This window comes from Fulvia fulva, chromosome 7 (assembly GCF_020509005.1).
Source record: "Fulvia fulva chromosome 7, complete sequence".
In the NCBI taxonomy this organism is placed as follows: Eukaryota; Fungi; Ascomycota; class Dothideomycetes; order Mycosphaerellales; family Mycosphaerellaceae; genus Fulvia; species Fulvia fulva.
In genome coordinates, this window is record NC_063018.1 from 1,760,421 (window position 1) to 1,780,857 (window position 20,437).

Sequence of the window (20,437 nt, forward strand, 5' to 3'; positions counted from 1 at the left end):
CTTCTCCGACGTATCGAATTAGGTAAGGACTTATACTTCTTATAACTTTTGCGAAGGCAACTAGAGAGTAGGAGAAATGTACTTATCGACTTAGTAGGTTATAGGAGAGAGGTAGTACTACGATCCCGTCTACGTATATAGAAACGGGTACTTACTTATCGCCCGAGAAGCTCTAAGTAGGTATATTAAGGCGAAGGTTATACAGAAGCCTCTAAATTCGTAGGCGATTACTAAGTTTCTATACGAGATAGTGTTTAGCCGGTATAGATACTACTATAAGATTATACTTAATAACGCTAGTATTAACGAAGGGGAGGTAGAGAGGATGCTTATTAGTATAGGCATTAAGTATATCCGGATCTTACCCTACTATCCGTAGTTAAATATTACTATAGAAGTAGGATATCGACCTATTCTAGCTACTTTAGCTAAGCTTACTAAGAATACCTATAAGTCCTAGAAACGATAGATTACTACGGTGCTTTAGGCTAATAGAACTACGGTATCTAGAATTACGGGTATAACTCTAGCAGAGGTCCTATATAGCTATTGTACTAGTCTCCCGATCGAGGTAGAATACCCGATATAGGCGAACTATAAATAGGGATCTATTAGATTAACAGAGGAGCTATTAGCTATTCGGGCGCGTTAGTTATAGGTACGGGACATAAGTCTTTAGGAGTTATAGTTACGAAGAGTAAGGCTTCGTACCCTAAGTAAGGAATACTTCGATACTAAACGTAGTATTAACTTCTAGGGGTTCTAGGTTAGAGATCTTATAGTCAAGTTCGACAAGCCGTATAAGGATAACCTATCTAGAAAAATTAGTTACCGCTAGCTTAGGCCGTATCGTATAGCTAAGATGTACTCGTGGTTTAGTATATACGTCCTCGAAGAGCTTAATAGTACGAGGTTAAAGGGTATATAAGCCCGAGAGAACCTAAAGCTGATCCTATAGTTAAGACCGGACCCGGAGCTTAATCTTTCTAAAGCTAAAGACATTATAGCGCTAGAGGATAGGGTTAATGTCGCAAATATCGAAAAAGGCGATCTTCCGAACGAGAATAGACCTACTACGTCTAAATCTAACGACGAAGAGGATAACGATATATTTCTAATAGGCATTAATAGAGCTACTACACTTCCGGAACTAGAATCTAAGCCGACGAGACTATAGGTACGGCCTTATAACCTTACTACGGAGGAGATGGCTAAAGTCACTAGGATTTCGGTCAAAGGAGGGATAGGACTCTATTATCTCTTTTTTCTTAGGCGTAAGGAGTTTACTTAGTAGTTTTAGTTTCTGACCTTAGTTTAACTAGCTTCTAGTTCTAGTACCTAGTTTCTAGCGTACTTAACTAATTTCTAGGCTATATCCTTAATTTAAGAGTAGGCTTACTACGAAGACTAGACTTTAACTTAGCCTCCTTAGCCCCTTATAGAATAAACTTACGATCTTCTTAATATCTCTAGACTAACTACTTGACTAGACGCCGGATCCGCATTCCTTACGTATAACTTATAGGTATAGTTTCTTAGTTTATATTAGGCGTAGTAGAGGTAAAACTAGGGATAAATTCGTAATAGGGGAGGATATATTAAGGAGCTAAGGGCTCCTTTAGACCCTGGAATTTGCGCGTCGAATCTCCTTAACCTTTAACGGTTAATTACGTAGTAGGGGTATATAGGGGTACTACTAAGATATATATAGTTAGGAGGCGACCTTAGTAGGAAGCTAGGACTTACGAAGAATCTCTCTATAAGGTAAAATACGGGAATCTAAAAATTTCAGATTTATTATCCTTTAGGATCTTAGTATATATTTTACGGCCCGCGGACTAGTAAATATATACACCTACGCGTAAGGTATCCTAAGGTCACTAGGCGCGCCCTTACTTACTAGGGTAGTTAGTCGTCTATACTATATATTACGCTTACGGAGTAGACTAGGCGTTTCCCGCGCCGCCGGTATTATTAGCGTTACTACTATTACTACCGTTACGGCGGTTGTTACTTAGGTTATAGCCTAGCGTAAATAGGCGGCGGGCGATATCTCGAAGAGCGTACTAATCGGTGTCGACACGGCGGTAACTTTCTTATTCGTATTTTAAGTACCGATTCTAATCGATATATTCCTAGGCGTAAGTAGTATCTAAAGGTTAGATATACTAAAATGCCTAAGGTCGATCAGCCTACTTAGTCTTAGCGTTCGGGTTAGTATTGTTACCGCTACTACCCGAAGCCGTATCCTTCTTATCGTCGTTACCCTTAGTAGTCTTCTTACTATTACCGGTCTTACCGTACTTAAGGTCAAACGCCTTAAACTTGTCCTCGTAGTTATATAGCGTAGACACGACTTGCTTAAGGCTCATGTTGACTATGTCCTCGTTTATAATGCGGTTGTTATAGCGCGAGTTTAACTTACGGAGTAGGAAGTCCTTCTCGAGTTTCTTTTCCTTCGCGCCGTTATTAAGGTTAATAATGTCGGCGTTCTTACGGAAGGATAGGTAGAAGTTACTGAACTTCTCCTTATTACCCTACTATAGACTATTAAGCTTAGTTATAGCATTAGTATAGGTATTACGGGTATCGTAGCGCCGGGCTAGATCTTCTATTATCTTATCTCTAGAAGCGTATTAAGTAGTCGTACCCTCCGTAGACTTAGTAAGACTAGGAATCTTTAAGTCGATATAGGTCTATATACCGTTCTTTAACTAGCTCTAGACGTTCTAAAGGGAGTCCTTTACGGTACGGTACTTAGAGGCTTAGAGCTTAGCTTCGGTAGTACGCTATTACTCTTAGAACTTAATGTCGTCGCTCTTTAGATCGAACTTAGTAGGGGCCTTTAGCTCGTTAGAGGACTTGATACTAGTAGTTATATCGGCGTCGTAAGTCGTATATACGGAGATAGGGTTACTATCTAAGTCGGTACTCGGGCGATTCTTCTTACCCTTACGACTACTGTCCTTACGGCTATTCTTACGGCCCTATTACCGTCGTCCTCGTCGTCTAATAAGTCCGATAAATCCGGGTCTAACTTCTTCTTATTAGGCTTACCTCTATTCTACCGACGCTCTAGTAACTCTTTAGACTTAGTTTACTAAGGTAGTAGGTCTTACTTTTCCTTAGACCGGCTATAGTCCTTCTCTTACTTCTTAAGCTTAGTAATACGCTTCTCGGCTACTACGAGCTTAGTCTCGGTCTCTACTAGCTTACTCTCCGCTACCTTATACTACGTACAATATACCTTCTTTATATCTTTAGCCCTTATAAGCTCGTCTAGGTCGATAACGATAGTGTTATCGCGCTTAGCGAGCTCCTCCTTTCGTCGCGTAACCTCCTCTTCTAGGGACTGTCTAGTCGCCTATTCCGTATCGATTATATCCTCGAGTCGGTCTATCTAGTCCTTAGTATCTTACGCCTTACGGAGGTTAATACGGTTAGCTATATCGAGCGTAGTATTAAGCTTATACGTATATTAGTGATCGGACTCGATATTATAGAGGATCTTATAGATCTACTAGGGATAGTTATTGACCGTCTTCTTAGACTTGTCTTTATTTAACCCGTTTAACGAGTCGAAGGCTTCCTAGAAGTTGTCGATAGTAACCCTCCTCTTCCTCGGTACCTTAGTACCCTTTTCTTCTATCTTATCCTCGATAAACTCCGCCCTATATAGGTCAGCTAAGCTTAGCTCTATCTCGACCTCCTCTTCCTTAATTATCTTAAGTTAGTCGAATACCTTCTTATACTACTTACGGTACTAGTTATTCTTGTCGAGGAGCTTGTTTACGATATCCTCTTTACGTCCTTAAGTCTACGTCGCCGGGTTCGCGCTATCGTTATCGGGCGGATCGGGTAGTAGAGTAAAGAAGGATAATCTATTAAGGGACGCGCGATAAACGCGTCTATTAGTATTCTCTATACTTACGCCTAGTACGCCGGTACCGGTCTGTCTCGCTATTACTACTATATTAGCTATAACCTACTTTAAGGTACGACTTAGTAAGTACGATACCTAATCTTAGTACTTCCTCGTATACTATCGCGGTTTCTCTATAATCTCCCGAATATAGCTTCTCGTATCTCTCTATACATTAGTAATAATCTATTCGAAGTGTTATACGTAGATATAAGTACGTAGTTAGGTAAGGTATAAGTCGAATAGATGTTCTATCTAAGAGAGGCGCGGAGGGCGCGAGAGTTATATACGGGCGGTAAGCCGCTAGTTAGATTAGGTAGCGGGCGCGGGGTCTAGGTACGTACCCGCGGATTTAAGTAAATATACGCCGGTACGGTAATACTAACTTAACGTTTAAAACGAACACTACTAGACTAGCTACTAGACTAGCTACTAGGCTAGCTACTAAATAGGCTAACTTACCGTCTAGAATAAAAGCTAATATACTACCTATATAAACCTAGCTACTTAAGGAGCTAGTTAAGATACTTACGCTACGAACGAAGCTTTAATCTATATTAAGACTTTAACCCGTATAGCCTTTTTCTTAGTTCGTTTATTTTAACTATTTATATCTATGTTCTTAGTAAAAGGTCGGTCTTATTAGTTACTCTTTACGCCTTATTAAGCGCTGATTTAATAGACCTACTATCTACTACTATTAGGTCTGCGTTTATAACGAGAACGGGTCCTTCCTAGCTCTATAAGTTCTTCTAGTATATCTAATTTAGGCTCTATGTCTATAATAATAGCTACCTTCTTTTGTTTTATCTTAGAGATCTACTAGTATTTATTAAAGCCGGTTAGTCGGAGACGCTTATTTATGTTAAGACGGTCGTAAATAGTATACTAGTAAGGTATACCCGTTATTAACGTAAAGACGCTAGAGTAAGGCTTATCTTCTTAATCTATGTTTTCTACTTATTTCTAACGGCCCTTAATTAATAACGAGAACTAATCTACTAAGGTCGAGATAGTAAAACGATAGATTTTTATTATAAGAGGGCGATATATTATATAGAGTAGTTAAACAAGGCCTTCCTTCTCTTTATTATAGACGTAAATATTAAATTCTTTAGCCTAAAGCTAAGACTAAGGGAGTAGCTTTTTAATAAGACCGAGAAGATTAAGCCGAGAGGTATAGATCTAGTTCTTAATACCGGAATAGTTAGACTTAATACGGGACGTAGCCTAGATACTATATTATAGCTTCTCGTTTTAAGCGAAGGTAGTAAAGTTATACCTATAGAGAATCTCTTTACGCTAAAGATAGCTATATCCCTTTAGCTATTATACTTTAATCTCTTCTAGCTTTTCGTTAAAACCGGATTCTATTAGGCGTTAGTAGAGGCTAGTAAATAACGCTTAGAACTCTTTAGTCCTTTCGGCGTTAACGAAAACTCTATCTTCGTTCTACTCCTACTTAAACTCGTCTCGATAGTATATAAGGATATCCTTCTAGAGATACTATAGATATAGCCGTATTATTATATCGGGAAGGGTAGCCTCTATTATAGCGAGATAGCTACGATCGCGATTAGTTATAAGGAGCTTAGGGCCGGGTATTTGTTCTTAACGAAAGATCTCTTAGAGGCTTTTAAACGTCTACGTAAAGGTTAGTATTTCCTCCTTCGATAGTAACGTAAGGCTAAATTAAAGCCTCTTATTCGATCTAGGAACGCCGTAGATATTAAATAACGGCTTATTATACTTATTCGTCTTATACGTAGAGTCGTGGATAAGAATATCCGGATTATAATACTAGATCTCGAGTACTTCGAAGTAAACAAAAATAAGCTAATAAAGTCTATTATCATTACTAACGCTATAGTAATAGTAATAGCCGCTACGTTCAAGAAGCTCGAGCGTAGTATTAACTACTATATACATTATAAGGATCTTAAGCCGTAGCCTTTATTAAATATTAGAAATATCTTTTCGTTTTTAATAAGCCGTAGAGAACTTCTGATTAATTAACGAAAGCGACTCTATAACGCTAATATTGTAGGCTATATACTCTTTAATAAGAGTAATAATAGTATTATTTCGTTTAAAATATCGCTAGGTTATCTCAATTATATTAATATTATTTATAAGATAGAAGTATAGTTTACTTATTTCGTTTCTAATATACTTAACTATATAGGTACTATCGGGGTAGTAGAACTCGTATAGTAGTATAGGTAGCCTCTCTTATATAATACTATCCTACGTTACTATTACCTATTTACGAGCTTTTAGTAGTTACGAGTTTTACCTCCTCGTCTATAACGAAAAGGCGTTCGCCTTATACTATCTTTCTTGACCTTCTTCAAATATATAATAATAACCTCGTACCTGTAGCGTCGTATCTATATTTATATCGCGTCTCTTAATATATCTTTCGTAGCGTAGAGTCTTCTAGAGGAGGGAGGATCTTAAGGAGCTCGTTATAGTATTCGGCGTCTCAATTACTATTAGTATCTTCGCTTAAAACGAGGTCCTAATTATTATCTATCTCTTTGTCTAAGACGGTATCGTTATTCTAGGTTCTAGGCTATTATAATCTAGTAGCTATATCTTCGTTCTCGCTAAGGAAGCTATCTACCTACTTAAGGTCGCTATTACTTAGGCTAGCGCTATATTTAGGTAAGTTTAGAGGGGATATCGCGATATAGGATATAGTTCTTATTAATACCGAAAGGCTAAGATAGATACGTTAGTAACGAGATAGTAGGGTAGAAGGATTATAGGATTAAAGAAATACGCGACGACGCGACGGTAGTGATAACGTTAGGAACAAGCGATAACATCGCGTTAATAACGAGTATAACGATATATATAAGTTATGTATAGGGTCTGCCTATAGTCAAGATTGGGGTCTATCTATAGACTCTGTGAGATTCCAGGGCGTCGATGGAGATCTATTACAGGCATCTGAAAGTCCATGCAAGTCGGATCCCGTAGTTGCTCGATAGCGCGTGACGGATCTGGAGATGGTGTGGAGATCTTGTGGTCGTACCGGAGAAGTGCCTGACAGGGGGTGAAACATGACTTCTGTTCTAAGAGGAGCTGATGTTGATGACATCCAAGTTCTAATCAGACGAGTCGTCGAGGAAGAGGGACCTCGGTCATCTCAGCGCTTGATGTGTGAGAGGTGAAAGTGTGGCGTTTGTTCAACGCAACATCGACGACTGTGAGTGATTCGAGCTATGCTCGAACACGCAGGACCCACATTGACCCTGGTCAGAACTACAGTCTCTGTTCACCTCCGATCGTTACCCACCGGTTTGGCTGGCTTTTGCAAGGTCGAGAAAGAAGCATAACCAGCATCGATAGTGCTTCCGGATGCTATGAAACTGCGCTTAGCCGGGTATTAGAGTGCTTTTACGGTGTTTCTGTCGTCCTCTTGCCTACTTCTGGGCTGTCCATTCGGATGAAGTAGAGCCAGGTATTTCTTGGCAAAGCACGGCGCCATACAGTCCTGGGCATAGTTTTGACAACCCCTGTTCTTCCACCTTTCTTCATTAGGAAGGATGTATCCACTGCTTGGCGTAGCTCACCACCTGGTGTGTCCTCCATTGTTGGCTATTACTGCCTCGCAGCGTTCTCGCATACTCTTACATATACGTTGTATGTCCTCAGGTGTGAGCTTGGCCCATTCTTGATAGTGAGATTGAAGGTAGCAACACCTTCTGAGATGGACATGGATAGCCGGAAGGGGTTAGCGTAAATACAGGGGCTGTAAAAACTATGCCCAGGACTGTAGTGCTTGTTCGAGACGATGTTTAAATTTTGTAGTTGTGAGGATGGTGTGTTTCGATTGTCGTGGGAATTGCAGTCCTGGGCATAGTTTTTACAACCCCTGTATTGACGCTAAGCCCTTCCGGCTATCCATGTCCATCTCAGAAGGTGTTGCTACCTTCAATCTCACTATCAAGAATGGGCCAAGCTCACACCTGAGGACATACAACGTATATGTAAGAGTATGCGAGAACGCTGCGAGGCAGTAATAGCCAACAATGGAGGACACACCAGGTGGTGAGCTACGCCAAGCAGTGGATACATCCTTCCTAATGAGGAAAGGTGGAAGAACAGGGGTTGTAGAAACTATGCCCAGGACTGTACAAGGCTCTGACGAGATCAGGTAGATCTACGCGATCCAGAATATCTTCAAGCAGCTCTTGTATTCCAAAGACTCTGTTGGCTGCTGTGGGGAGACCTTGCTGCGCCATGCTGTAGCGGGAAAGACTCTGCTGCTAACGATTGTTTGGAGGCCGCTGTCCATTTTGGTAGGCGTTGGATCCTGTTTGCTAACCATGGTCTTGCAGTGCGGTTCGAGCAAGCACCGCATGGAAATGCCTTTGTCTGGACTATGAGCCGTTGACAGCATCGCGTAGAGAGTCTGTCTCCTCGAATGTCGAGCAGTTCAATTCTTATGTATTCTCGGTCGGTGATTATCGGGAAATATGGGTTTTGCCTAGCGGCCTGTGTCAAAGACTTTGATACTCTATGTATCGCAAGTGCTACTCTCCCATATGGACAAGCCTGGCCCGCCCCGAGCGTGGCTACGCATACCATCGCGTCTTCCTGCTCCCACTTCGCCGGCTTATGCTACCCAACCCAGCCTTCCCAGCCGTTCTGTGCATTCTATACCACCCGATCCATTACGCCGCCCAAAAGAAGCCCTCAACCCCGAAGGTCTATCCTCTCCACCGGACTCCCACGTCCCTCAATCCGTCCATACCCTTGACTCGGCGCAGGTTCCAGCCCATGCATTGGGTGCCAAGGAGTTCCATAGTACGACTGCTCACCACTGAAGCCTCGCTGAGGGGTCGGTGGTGGCGGCTGTTGATAGTAGCTGGGTGGCGGGTAGTGATGTTGCGCCGCCTTGTCCCTGAAGAAGCCAAAGGCCAAATTCGTAGTCGCGAAGCCCATAAACACTAGCAATGCGGAGAAGATCATGGCCTTCCAGCTGATGGGCTCGACGAAGGAGTTGAAGATCTCTGCAAAGGTGTGTGCGGATACCCTGGCTCGACCGACTTTGCTGGGGTCCTGGTTCATGCACTTTTTCCAGTTCTCGCAGACGGTATCCAGAGCTGGTACTCGTTTGGCAGGGTCGCAGTTGTTGTCGTTGTAGTTCTTCGCGCATACCGCCATTTCCGCCATAATATCGATCATCGCTTCATGAGACTTCTTGTCGACGTCGCCTTGTACTGCTGCCCAAAAGCAATAGATGACATATGCGCAGCCGGCGAGGAGGAAGACGTTGAATGCGAGTTGTGCGTAGTACGAGAGGATGGCGGGCACTGTCGGGTGTTGGCCGATGAAGGTGAAGAAGTCCGATATGCGCGACGACTTCTCCACCGCCGGCTCTTGCGAATCGTGCTTGTTCTGACTGCTCGCCTTGCGTGGGCTCCTGCGCGTTGCCAGCTTCGTATCCTCCTCAGACTCCGACACACTATGCCGTCGCCGCTTGGACCGCTGTCGCGCAAGATCGCGGGGCTTCTTCACCCTCATCTCTTTCGCGTGGGAGTAGTCTCCTCGTGGGATCTCGCCTCGGCCGGGACTGTTGTAGATCTTCTTGATTTTACCAACAAGCCAACTGTCTCGGCGCGCCGCATCGGGTCTGCTCTTCTCCTTGGTCGGGCTGCCTCTTTCGCGCTCTGCACCCGCCAATGTGCTCAGATCCACGCCGTCATATGTCGTCTTGCTCTTGCCCATGATGTTACTCCGTAAGCTGCGGCCCATGGTGTCGGGTGTGTTGTCATTGTCGGTGTGTTCGGGGCTCTTGGGCGTTTCCCCTCCACTCGAGTCGTTGACATCGTTGTTGGATTTGCGCGGAGTCATCCAGGTAGCATCATCGAAGGCGGCTGGTCGAGGTGGCAAGGGTTTGTTTGGCGAGGATTGATGGCTGGGCATTGGTTTCTGCGGCGAGTCCATCGCTCCTGTTGGTGTCGCCACGTCAGTCTTTTGCAGCGCTATTCCATACTGACGCTCCGCACTTACTTCTTCCTCCCGGTGTGCCCATCATGTGATTCCGTTGTGCATTCTGGCTGAGCTGTGCAAAAGGCGAGCGCGCATCGAGCGGTCCGGTTTTGTTCTGGTACTCGAAGTCCATGACTCCCTCGTTTCCGCGTCGCGACATGATCGCGCTTGGATCTCGTAAGTCGTGCAGCGAGTGAGATTCTCAGTAGTTGTAAAGCGAAGTGCCGCCGTGAAGATGGTGGGACATCTAAAGACAAGCTTCTGATGCATGGAAAACAGGCATTGTCTGCTAACCCGGTTTCCACGACAACACACAACGCACGGCCCTTTGTCCACCCTTCACTTTCTTGAAGTGAATGTCGTTGATGAACTTGACTCTGATTCCACTCACTTCGCCATACACTTCATTACACACGTGAATCGGGGCTATGATCGCAACAAAAGTTGACTTCGCGTGATTTCCATCACTCAGCTGAGCTCGATTCTCATAACGAACCGGCCACAAATCTCATCACCCACCCACCCATCACTCCCCCTCAACCGGCGGCACCACTTTCTCCAACCAAACACACATATCCCTCAACACCGCTCCATTCAACGTATGCTCCAAACCCTCATACTCCCTACACTCCACTTCGGTGCCCTCCGCACACAGTTCCTTGACTTTCTCCTGCGTGTACCTCCACGCCCGTCTCGGAACCAGAGGATCTTTCGTTCCCCTTCCCAGAAACACCAGAGTCTTACTCTCTACCCTCGCTCCTAGTCCACCCTCTTTCCTCAGTTCCTCCAGTCTATCTTTCCCATCGCAGAGAGGAGCCCAGCCCAGCAGTCCCGCAACACCAGCGAGCTTACCGGAGTACTTACTGGATGTGAGGTGGAGCAGGAGACTCATGGCGCAGCCCTGACTAAAACCACCGAGGACGATGCGGTCGAGAGGGACGCCAGAAGCATGGACGGCCTCAACTATGGATTCGAGGTAAGTCCTCGTCTCCAGCATCCCCTCCTCATCTTCGTCCGGCAGGTGTTCAGGTCTTGTGGGCTTGATGACGGGAAGTGCACCATGAATAAGAAACCATGCTGTATCCATTGTTTCGCGGTGATAGCGGGCGTTGGGGAGAACCCAGGCCATGTGGGGGAGTTTGTTGGCAGCTTGGAATTGGTCTGCTACATCTGAGGCACCATATGTCAGAGCTTGGTCCGCTGCAGACAGTGGCAAAGACTTACCTTGAATGAAATGAGCACTATCCGCCAGGCCATGGACAAAGATGAAGACTGCTGAATGCTTCCCATTCTTTGCCGGCTTGTAAATGGCATCTTCGCGCTCAGGCACCGAGGGCAGCGGGATCTGTTGCGGATCGGTCGACATGATTTCCTCGGAGACTTCTTGGGTCCTGTCCTGGAGCCGACGATATGGCAGACATGTGCATTGAGGTACATATGGGTGAAGACGTCTCGGCGATTGGTCTTGGCGGATGTAGATCTACGGCCGAGCGGGGTGCTGCAGTCAGTGCAGTGGTGCTATGGAGCGAACGCACGCTAGAGGTACATGGAAGAACGGCCAAGCAAAATGTTATATGCCGAAGCACATGGCCATATCTTCACTTTAACGCAAGATTGTCGACAGGCTACTGCTCAAGGAGTGAGCTCTTTTGGGCTTGGCTGCCTGCGACATGAGACCGCCGACGGCTCCTCCTGTAAGTGAGAGAAGATAGTGGAGGAGAGAGCATTATGGTGGGACTCGAGCAGCGCCCGCAAACAGTGACAAGTTGTACTATAGCGAGGCACTATCGAGAGTGATACACTGAGCCTGACTGTCGCGACTGCCACATCAGGCAAGGCGGTAAAGCATGACGCCGGGATCTTGCTACACTATAGGTTCTGGCGCGCCCTTCGGTGGACCCCCCTTCTGCGCATCACCAATGTATCACTACCTCATACCTCCTTCATCCACTTAAGCTGTTCCCTCCTATATGAAGACGTTCCCGGATCCTTCTTCCGGGATTTCGCCAGCTGAGCAGCTACATTCATCAAAAACTTGTTCGGATACTCCTGCTCGCCCATGAACCACTGCTTCGCAGCATCATGCGCATAAACATACGCCACGAAACGCTGCAATGGCGACCCAGCTACAGTGCCATCGTAGATGACCTTGGTGGCTTCTGCAGCGATCGGAAAGCGAGTACGATCGATGCAGTCGATCATCATCGAGAGAACGGCGTTGCAGAAGTGAGCATCTTGGACATACTCACCGAAGATGTAGAGATGTGCAAGCTCAACCCAGAAGAGGCCGTTGATGAGACCGGGGATATCCTCGGGAAGGCGGTCGGCATAGAGCCAGTCGATGTATGAGATCACGGAGCCCACATCTTTGTCCTCGAAGTTGACTTCGCGCTTCTGGCCCTCGACCCAATCCTTGCTCAGAGCAGCCTTGAAGTAGTCGGAACTCTGGCAAAGGCGGTCTTCGTGGGTGGTCGCGGCCGTGGGGACCGAGCCGACATTGATCGTAACAATGGGCCTTGTGTACCTGTGGCATGTTAGCCGCATGTCGATGAAGTCGGGTACCTGCCAAGGAGACTAACCGCCAGCGGTTTGCAGTGGCAGCAAGCCGCTCGAGCTCATCCTTGCCTCGCCCGAAAATGAGTCTGAGAACCTCGTCGCAGAAGACGTCGTTCTGGATCTTCTCAGCAAAGTTGTACAGTCTGATCAGATGGACGTGGTGTGGGTACTTCTTGTCGTCCGGTGTGACGAGCAAATCGGATAATTCTTTGATGTACAACCAACCGACATATGAGGTGACGACCTCCATCGACTCCTCCGGTATCGTGATATCGCGCGCAGCATCTTCTGCATACTGCTTGTCGAGAGCGGCCTTTAAGAAGGGTGAGTTTTCGCGGAGTAGGTCTCCATGGATCGTGATGCTTTCTGATCCGTCACCTGACTTCAGCGTGATGATGTTGCTGGTGTAGCGACGAGTCATCAGTGCGTGTGTGACATACTGTCGCTAAAGTGTTTATACCGCTGTCTCTTCCTCGTCAAATTCCACTCTGAGGCCATCGTGGTGATAGTGATGGTCTTGCAAATGAGAGGATTCAGATCATGGTCTGATGGTTGGTGATCTTTGTGTGTGAGGTTGCGAGCCCAAGATGTTGGTGGTCATGTGTTTTAGTCTGTGGCGTAGAAAATGCAAGTACTCGGCGCGCAGAAGAATTCGACGCAAGTGCGGTTCAAGTCGGAGCTTAGTTACCTTAGTGGCGTTTCGCAATCACATGCCACAGCAGCTCAGCATTGCGTGCATCTTACACGTGCATTCATGACACATGTGCGTACATCTCCCTCACTCAAGTAGCAGAAATGTTCCGATCCCTGAATGTTTCCACTGCATACCCTTCACATCTTGAACCATGTTTCACGTCGTGGGTAGAACTTGGTGTCATCCACAGTCCTCTGCTTGACCATTGCGCGTAGAAGGTCCATCGTGAAGGCCACGGGATATGAGCCTTCACGAAAGTCCCAATGAATCGTCATCCGTGCCGCATAGATCTCCACCAGGCAACGACGCAGCGGACTGCCTTCGGGAGTTCCGGCGTACGCAGCCACAACACACCGTACACTGGGCCATGTGCCGAGCTCCTCAGCCTGTCTGAGTAGTAGCGCGAGGACTGTGTTGCAGAAGTCGTCGTCTTGGATTTTTCCCCAAAGCAGTACAAGCGGGCTACGAGTTCACTTTCTGGCTCCGGTCTGCCCTTGGTGTCCTTTGGTACGTCCAGCTCTAGTCGACGACTGTAGAGCCAGTCGACGTAGGCAGCGACCACCTCCGCGGTATCATCTGGTAACTTGATCTCACGAGTCGCTCCATCAAGCCACTTCTTGTCCAAAGCTGCCTTGAAGAATGGCGAGTGGTCACGCAGAATGTCCTCGTGGATTGTGATGGCGTCATGCCCTTCGCCTGGCTTGAGGGTGATGATGTTACTTGTGTATCTGTTGAAACGTCAGAGTGGCTATCTGCGGGTGTGGCAACGCTCTTACCGCTTCTTCTTCGTCTTCTTCTCAGTCGAGGCAGTGTCGGAAGACATGTCGCTGATTGTGCTGTATTTATCGAGATTTGGATGTCGTGCACGGTGCGAAGTCAGCCGTGTGGTTTCAAGGTTGTTGAGATCGAAACAGAGTCGAGGAGAGAAGTCGCGCTCAATTGAGCATGTCCGAGCGCCTTCCCGCGTGCAAGGATCATCGGCTCACATGCAACCTGGAAGCTGCGAAAGACATCCGGTGAAGGAAAGAGGCCACCTCTTTCGATGGCCATGCGGAGCGTGCATATGCAGCCATATCGCGTTGAATTATCATGCCCGCTTCTCGGCAGCTTTCTCCGGCCATATCCCCCTCCTCTCCCAGAACGACTCCTCCTACCTCCCCTCTTGACTTCTGCAAAGCTCGTGAGCAGATCCTTGATAACCTGCGCCCTTCCCTCCTACCACTTCGTCGAACCAGTAAGCCGGCGCAATTTCCAGCATACAGTCCACTGGCAATCCTCTCAACACACATCCTTTCTTGGTCCTCTGGCAGACCAGCGTTGCCACCTCGACATTCGGTAGCCAGCCTTTTCCATCCTTCGGCGGCTTGACAATGCCCTGGATGATCTCGCGCACGAATGCATCGCAGAAATCGTGATCTTCGATCTCGTGGCCGAAGATATACAGTTCGTACCACTCATGCTCTCCCACCACTACAGCGAGCCCGGGCTTCTGATACACGGGGTGCGCTACGCTATGTCTCTCTGGTAGATGCTATGTGGCAATAAGTGCATTGATATAGGCCATGGGCCTAGTTCCACATACTGCCGACGCTGTACTGCGCCATTGTTGATGTTCATCTTGGTTGCTACTGTTGGTGTGAAGGAGAGTGACTCCGGATCGTGTCAGTGGACGAGCGACTGCAGTCCTGGCTCAATGCGTTCGCCGCTTCGAGCTCGTGCCATGAAGACCGTAGGCTCGCTACCTTGCTGTACTCATCGCTATGCATTACAGTATGATACATGCCAGCTCTATACCCTCTTGCGTACGTCTCATCTACTTCCACAGCTTGGCCAAGCTCGTCTCCTTGTCGTCATGCCTGTTCAGCACCTTGGCCGTTGCCAGATCGAAGTCCTCCTGTGTAACGTGCACTCTGCGCTCTCTCAGCGCGTACATGCCAGCTTCTGTGCACACACCCTTCAGCTCAGCGCCGGAACAGCTGTTCATCTTCTCCGCGATCTTCATCAAGTTGATGCCTCTTGTCAGGTTCATGCTTCGGGAGTGGATGCGGAGAATGTCGGCTCGTGCTTCGGTCGATGGCGGTGGGAATTCGATCTTTCGGTCGATTCGTCCGGGTCGTAGAAGGGCGGGATCGAGAATGTCGAGTCTGTTGGTGGCCATGATGACCTTGATATTCTTGGTTGGCTCGAAGCCGTCCAGCTGGTTGAGCAGTTCCAACATAGTGCGCTGCACTTCCGAATCACCTCCCGAAGACCCCTCGACACGAGACGAACCGATAGAGTCAATCTCGTCCATGAAGATGATCGAAGGTGCATGCTCTCGTGCCATAACGAACAGCTCTCTCACCATGCGCGATCCCTCACCAATGTACTTCTGCACCAATTCTGAACCAGAGACACGGATGAACTTGCAGTCTGTGTGATGCGCTACTGCTCTTGCGAGGAGAGTCTTTCCGGTACCTGGCGGGCCGTATAGAAGGACACCCTTCGGCTGCGCAATACCGAGCGACTCGAATAGTTCGGGGTGTTTGAGGCCCAGCTCGATGACTTCCTTGATCTGCTTAATCTGCTCATCCAGTCCACCGATCATGTCGTATGTGCTGTCGGGTACCTTCTCCACCATCATCAGCGATACGAGCGGGTCGACGGAGGATGGAAGGAGCGATGAGAGCTTGTAGCTGTCGGAGAGGAGAGTGACACGTTTGCCGGCTGTGAGTTTCGAAATGTCGATGTTATCCGCCACGTCGACAACTGTCCATCATGGTTAGTATGCACCGATCTGTTCGATATTGTCCAGTCTTACCATATTTGCCTTCGGGATGCACCTTCACCAGGACCTTCTTGGTGCTCATCACCTGGACCACCTCGCCAACATAGCTTCCTGGCTGCTGGAGCAGACCCAGCTCTTCCCGTAGCAGGCGCACTCGGCTGTTGTACTCGTTTCGCTGTGCTTCCAGTCGTCGTAATACTGCTTGGCCCTGGATGATCTCGAGCTTCATGCTCTCGATCTTGTTGTGGAAGAACGTGTCGAGCGCCATCGTGGCGGCTGTTTGCAGTGGTGGATGTGGTTCAAGTGAGGATGGATGACGTTCGAGATTTGGTAGGGCGGCTGATGGCGATGTCTGTGATGTCTGTGTATGATGGAGGGTGTTGCGATGGAGGTGTTGTTGCAAGCACGTGAATTGGAGGATGCCGTCGATGTCGGCGGAAACAACCACCGACGTTGCGCCAAGGCCCCACCCAAGAGTACCCTGCAGTGAATATGGATGGCATGGCAGTAATTAACGACCACTTGGTTTTTTCGAAAGTCCGCAGCTGGACTATCAACCTCGTAAAGCTATACGGATTGCGACTACCATACTACCTTTTATTGTCGAAGTTGCCCGTTTTAGGTCGTCGCGTCGCTATAAGACTCGATTATATATAGATATATAAATATAACGTAAAGCACCAGTGAGCTAGGAACACTAGTGAGCTGGGAGTCTTGTCTTGGCACGACCAACTTCGTGATTATCGTACTATATCTTAACAACACAATATATAATCGTCTAATAAAGAAGGTAGAATTACTCTTACCCTCTCTACCTATCGTTAGGGCTAATTTCCGAGTCTCCTACGCGTAGCTATAGTATATTACGTACCTTATTCGACGCTAACTAGCCGGTACTACGGAATCACCCCTCGCGTTAATACTCGCCCTATCTAGCATAAACTTACGTTAACCGAAGAATAGACGATTATTCGATATATCCTCGATCTCGATTCGTAAGGATTTAGGCCTACCCTTAGCGAGGTAGTAGATATAGCGGACAAGCTACTCGGTGAACGCGACGCGGATCCGGTAGGTAAGAACTAGGTAGAGAGATTCGTTTCGCGCTCTACCGAGCTTAAAACGGCCTTTAACCGAGTAAAAGACCGTTAGAGAATACTCTAGGAAGATCTAGAAGTTATAAGCGCCTAGTTCAAGCTTATATAAGAGACGATTACTGAGTATAGTGTTGAATAGGTACGGGTAGATAGTAGCGGAGTAGAGTAGGAGATCAATCTTTAACTAACTAATAGTACGAGTATATAGTAATATATTAGGAACTAATATATTGATTATATTAGATGTCTATCTAAGCTAAAGGGGAGAGAAGGTATCTCCCTATAAGCTAAGTCATCGTAGATACCTTAGGCTACTAGATCACTTCCTAATTATTGACTCCCTTTAAGATACTATATCTTAATACTCCTACTTATCTCGTATAGGAGGTTATAGTCTGCTCACTTCCTATTAATAGTACTTAGACCTTTTTATAACAGGTTAAGCTAGCTTATAAACCTCTAGAAGTATAGACTAGTCTTTGGTTTTATAAACCCGTCTATAACTATCTTAGAGGTTAGGGTGTACTTAATAGTAATAAGCCTCCTCTACTAAAGTTTCCTAATAGCGTTATAGGCAATGTTAATGTACTTCGACTTGTTATAAATATGTATATCTTTTACTAGGGTAAGTTTAGCTTGATTGTTACCTCTTAATTAGACTAGTCTTAAATTTGATATAGTCTCCTACTAACTTTAGACAATCGATTTCTCTTAGTAGTGAAGCTAGGAATTAGGACTGCTTCGTATATACATTTATAGCTATATATTTAGCCTCTATTATAGATGTTACTATAGACTTTTGCTTCTTACTTATCTAAGAAACTAGTGCCCTATAGAGGAAGAAGACATACTCAAGGATTAAGACTCTATCTACTTTGTCTATTATATAATAAGAATTATAGTATCTAATAAGGTGTCCTTTTCTAGACTTTAAGAACTAAAGTCCTAGATTAGGGTATAATCTTAGGTACCTAGTGATCTTCTTTAAAGCCTTTATATAGTAGGTAGATAGGTCACTTACAAATAAGCTTATCCTTCCTAGGGTAAAAGCAATGTCTAGCCTTATAATTATTACTAGCTATATCTAAGTACTATTAATACTCTAGTACTCTGCCTTGTTCTACCTCTTATCTATATAGCTTAAAGGTTTAAGGGCCTTATAGCTGTCTATAGGTGAGTATATAGGTGCTGCCTTCTTATAGTTCATTCCTATCTTAGCTAGGCTGTCCTTAACAAAGTGTCCTTAGTCAAGTTTTAGGATTCCTCTCTTCCTGTCCCTTATGACTCTTATACTAAGGATCTTTTTAGGTTCACCTAGATCTTTAATCTTGAAGATCTTACTAAGTTCTCTTTTAAACTAGAGAATATTTGTTAACTTTAGTATAGCAATTAGAGTGTCATCTATATATATAAGGACTATGATCTCCCTCTTCTTATAGATAAGTAGGTATAGATCTACTTCTGACTATATAAATCCAATCTCTCTAAGCTTTGACATATAGAGTTGATTCTAATCTCTAGCTACTTACTTAAGTCTATATAAGCTTTCGAGGATTTTGAACACTATGTTTAGTAGAAGCTCAACTCCTAGTAGTAGTAACATAAAGATGTCTTTATAGAGGGTGCTTTCTATAAATGTATTGTTTAAATCCACTTGGTAAAGATAAAGATCCTTCTTATATACAATAGCTATAAACACCCTAAGGGTGTCCTATCTTACTATAGGTGTAAATGTCTCTATAAAGTCAACACTAAACTTCTATAAGAAGCCCCTTATAACTAGTCTAGTCTTGAACTTTTCAATAGCTCTACTAATACTTCTCTTAATATCAAAGACCTATCTTTATATAACTAGATTTGCTCCTTTTAGTAAAACAGAATTTTCCTAGGTGTTGTTACTCTATAGAGTATCTAGTTCCTTTTGGATTGCTTCCTTCTAAAGATGTCCCCATTTCTTATCATTTATAGCATCCTTGTCGGATTTTAGAATTAGGACCTCTTACTTATATATAATAGCTTCTATAGTTGCTATAAAGGCCATTTCCTTAACTTCTTCTAGAAATTTGCTATCCTATAGTATTGAACTGTCTACTAATTATATAGCTAGAAAGAAAGCTTAGTAAAAAGTAGTAAGGTTCTCTAAGAGGTCTATTGCTTCTCCTACTTTAGTAGTTAGTTCGGGCTCAGGGACTATAGATTTTAGGGCTTTCTGTTTTATGTTATAGCCCTTAACATTATAGTCAGCCTTTCTCTTTCTAAGGGATGATTTAGGGACCGTTACTTATAACCTAGTAACGTCTATTTCCTAGGGATCTAGGGAGCTTCTCTTAATTAGCTAATCGATTTTCTGAAATTCCCCTACGTTCTCCGGAGGTTAGGGAAGTTATATAAATAGCTTTCTCGGCTAAGCGACTTTAGGGGTCTTAATTGGCTAATCTATTTCGAGGGTGCTTTAATAGACGCCTAAATAGTAGGTAGATTGTCCTAAGGATACGTTCTTCCTCGGCCTTCCTAAGGGCTTCCTAGCTAGTATCCTACTTAGTAGCTTTAATGTTAGAACATTAAGACCTATATTACCTCTAGGCTAGTCCTTCAAGAAGTCTATATATATATGTTGTTTAATAGCTCTTATGTCTAGTTCCTAAAAGAGCTAGGCTTTAGCTATGTTTTTAATATACCTAATAAACACTACTTCTTTACCCCTATTTATCAGCTTGTCACTTCTTACCTATTAAGGTTAGGATCTTATGTCTATATAGATAATAGCTTTACATCCCTAAACTTTTAAATAGTTGATAGTCGGTTTGATACTATTGAAAGCCTTATCTAGTAAAACCTTAAACCTATCGTAATCTAGGCTATTTAGCAGTTTGTTCCTTATATAAGTTTAGGCCTCTAGTGCTTTAGGCCAAAATTTAACCGGCATTTTAGCCTCTTTAAGCATTGCCCTTATAGAGTCCTCTAAGGTTTGTATTGACCTCTTAACTAGTCTATTCTATAGAGAGTTATATACCTTAGTCGGCTCGAGCCTAATCCCTAAATCCTTCTCCTACTACTTTACTAATATAATAAGTTCTTTTGTATTATTAAGCCTTACTACTTTTAGCTACGCTAATGATTTCCTCTCTACTTTGATCTTCTAGTTCTAGAGAGTAACTAGAGCATCTTCTCTTTTCCTAAGAGGAAAGGTCTACTTCTTCCTAGAGAAGTTGTTAATAATCTCAAGCTAGTATTTGAATCCTAGTCTTAAGATTAGTAGTAGTCTATATATATTAATAGATATAAGGGCAAGTCTTTTAGGTCTTCTCTCTATAACTTTGCCTTTATACTTCTTTATCTTTACTACTAAACATACTCTATACTAGTGAAAGCTATCCTTAGGGATAGGAATAGGT

General features: G+C 44.8%; 6 protein-coding genes across 6 annotated transcripts; all 6 read right to left on the reverse strand.

Annotated features, from left to right (window-relative positions):
- Positions 1 to 8,629: 8,629 nt before the first annotated feature.
- CLAFUR5_10182 (Nucleus export protein brr6) lies at positions 8,630 to 10,088 on the reverse strand (the record flags this gene model as incomplete). Its single annotated transcript, XM_047909330.1, has 2 exons — positions 8,630 to 9,888; positions 9,950 to 10,088. 2 exons carry the CDS (start codon positions 10,086 to 10,088, stop codon positions 8,630 to 8,632), a joined length of 1,398 nt encoding a protein of 465 aa, XP_047764539.1.
- A 366-nt stretch (positions 10,089 to 10,454) lies between these two features.
- Positions 10,455 to 11,294, reverse strand: CLAFUR5_10183 (Acyl-protein thioesterase 1; the record flags this gene model as incomplete). The annotated part of the gene is made up of 2 exons (XM_047909331.1): positions 10,455 to 11,098; positions 11,153 to 11,294. 2 exons carry the CDS (start codon positions 11,292 to 11,294, stop codon positions 10,455 to 10,457), a joined length of 786 nt encoding a protein of 261 aa, XP_047764540.1.
- Positions 11,295 to 11,860: 566 nt separating this feature from the next.
- CLAFUR5_10184 (uncharacterized protein) lies at positions 11,861 to 12,982 on the reverse strand (the record flags this gene model as incomplete). The annotated part of the gene is made up of 3 exons (XM_047909332.1): positions 11,861 to 12,452; positions 12,508 to 12,885; positions 12,945 to 12,982. 3 exons carry the CDS (start codon positions 12,980 to 12,982, stop codon positions 11,861 to 11,863), a joined length of 1,008 nt encoding a protein of 335 aa, XP_047764545.1.
- A 333-nt stretch (positions 12,983 to 13,315) lies between these two features.
- CLAFUR5_10185 (uncharacterized protein) lies at positions 13,316 to 14,001 on the reverse strand (the record flags this gene model as incomplete). Its single annotated transcript, XM_047909333.1, has 3 exons — positions 13,316 to 13,587; positions 13,653 to 13,906; positions 13,955 to 14,001. 3 exons carry the CDS (start codon positions 13,999 to 14,001, stop codon positions 13,316 to 13,318), a joined length of 573 nt encoding a protein of 190 aa, XP_047764546.1.
- A 327-nt stretch (positions 14,002 to 14,328) lies between these two features.
- Positions 14,329 to 14,782, reverse strand: CLAFUR5_10186 (uncharacterized protein; the record flags this gene model as incomplete). Its single annotated transcript, XM_047909334.1, has 2 exons — positions 14,329 to 14,699; positions 14,761 to 14,782. 2 exons carry the CDS (start codon positions 14,780 to 14,782, stop codon positions 14,329 to 14,331), a joined length of 393 nt encoding a protein of 130 aa, XP_047764543.1.
- Positions 14,783 to 14,991: 209 nt separating this feature from the next.
- Positions 14,992 to 16,213, reverse strand: CLAFUR5_10187 (26S proteasome regulatory subunit 8; the record flags this gene model as incomplete). The annotated part of the gene is made up of 2 exons (XM_047909335.1): positions 14,992 to 15,926; positions 15,979 to 16,213. 2 exons carry the CDS (start codon positions 16,211 to 16,213, stop codon positions 14,992 to 14,994), a joined length of 1,170 nt encoding a protein of 389 aa, XP_047764544.1.
- Positions 16,214 to 20,437: the final 4,224 nt, after the last annotated feature.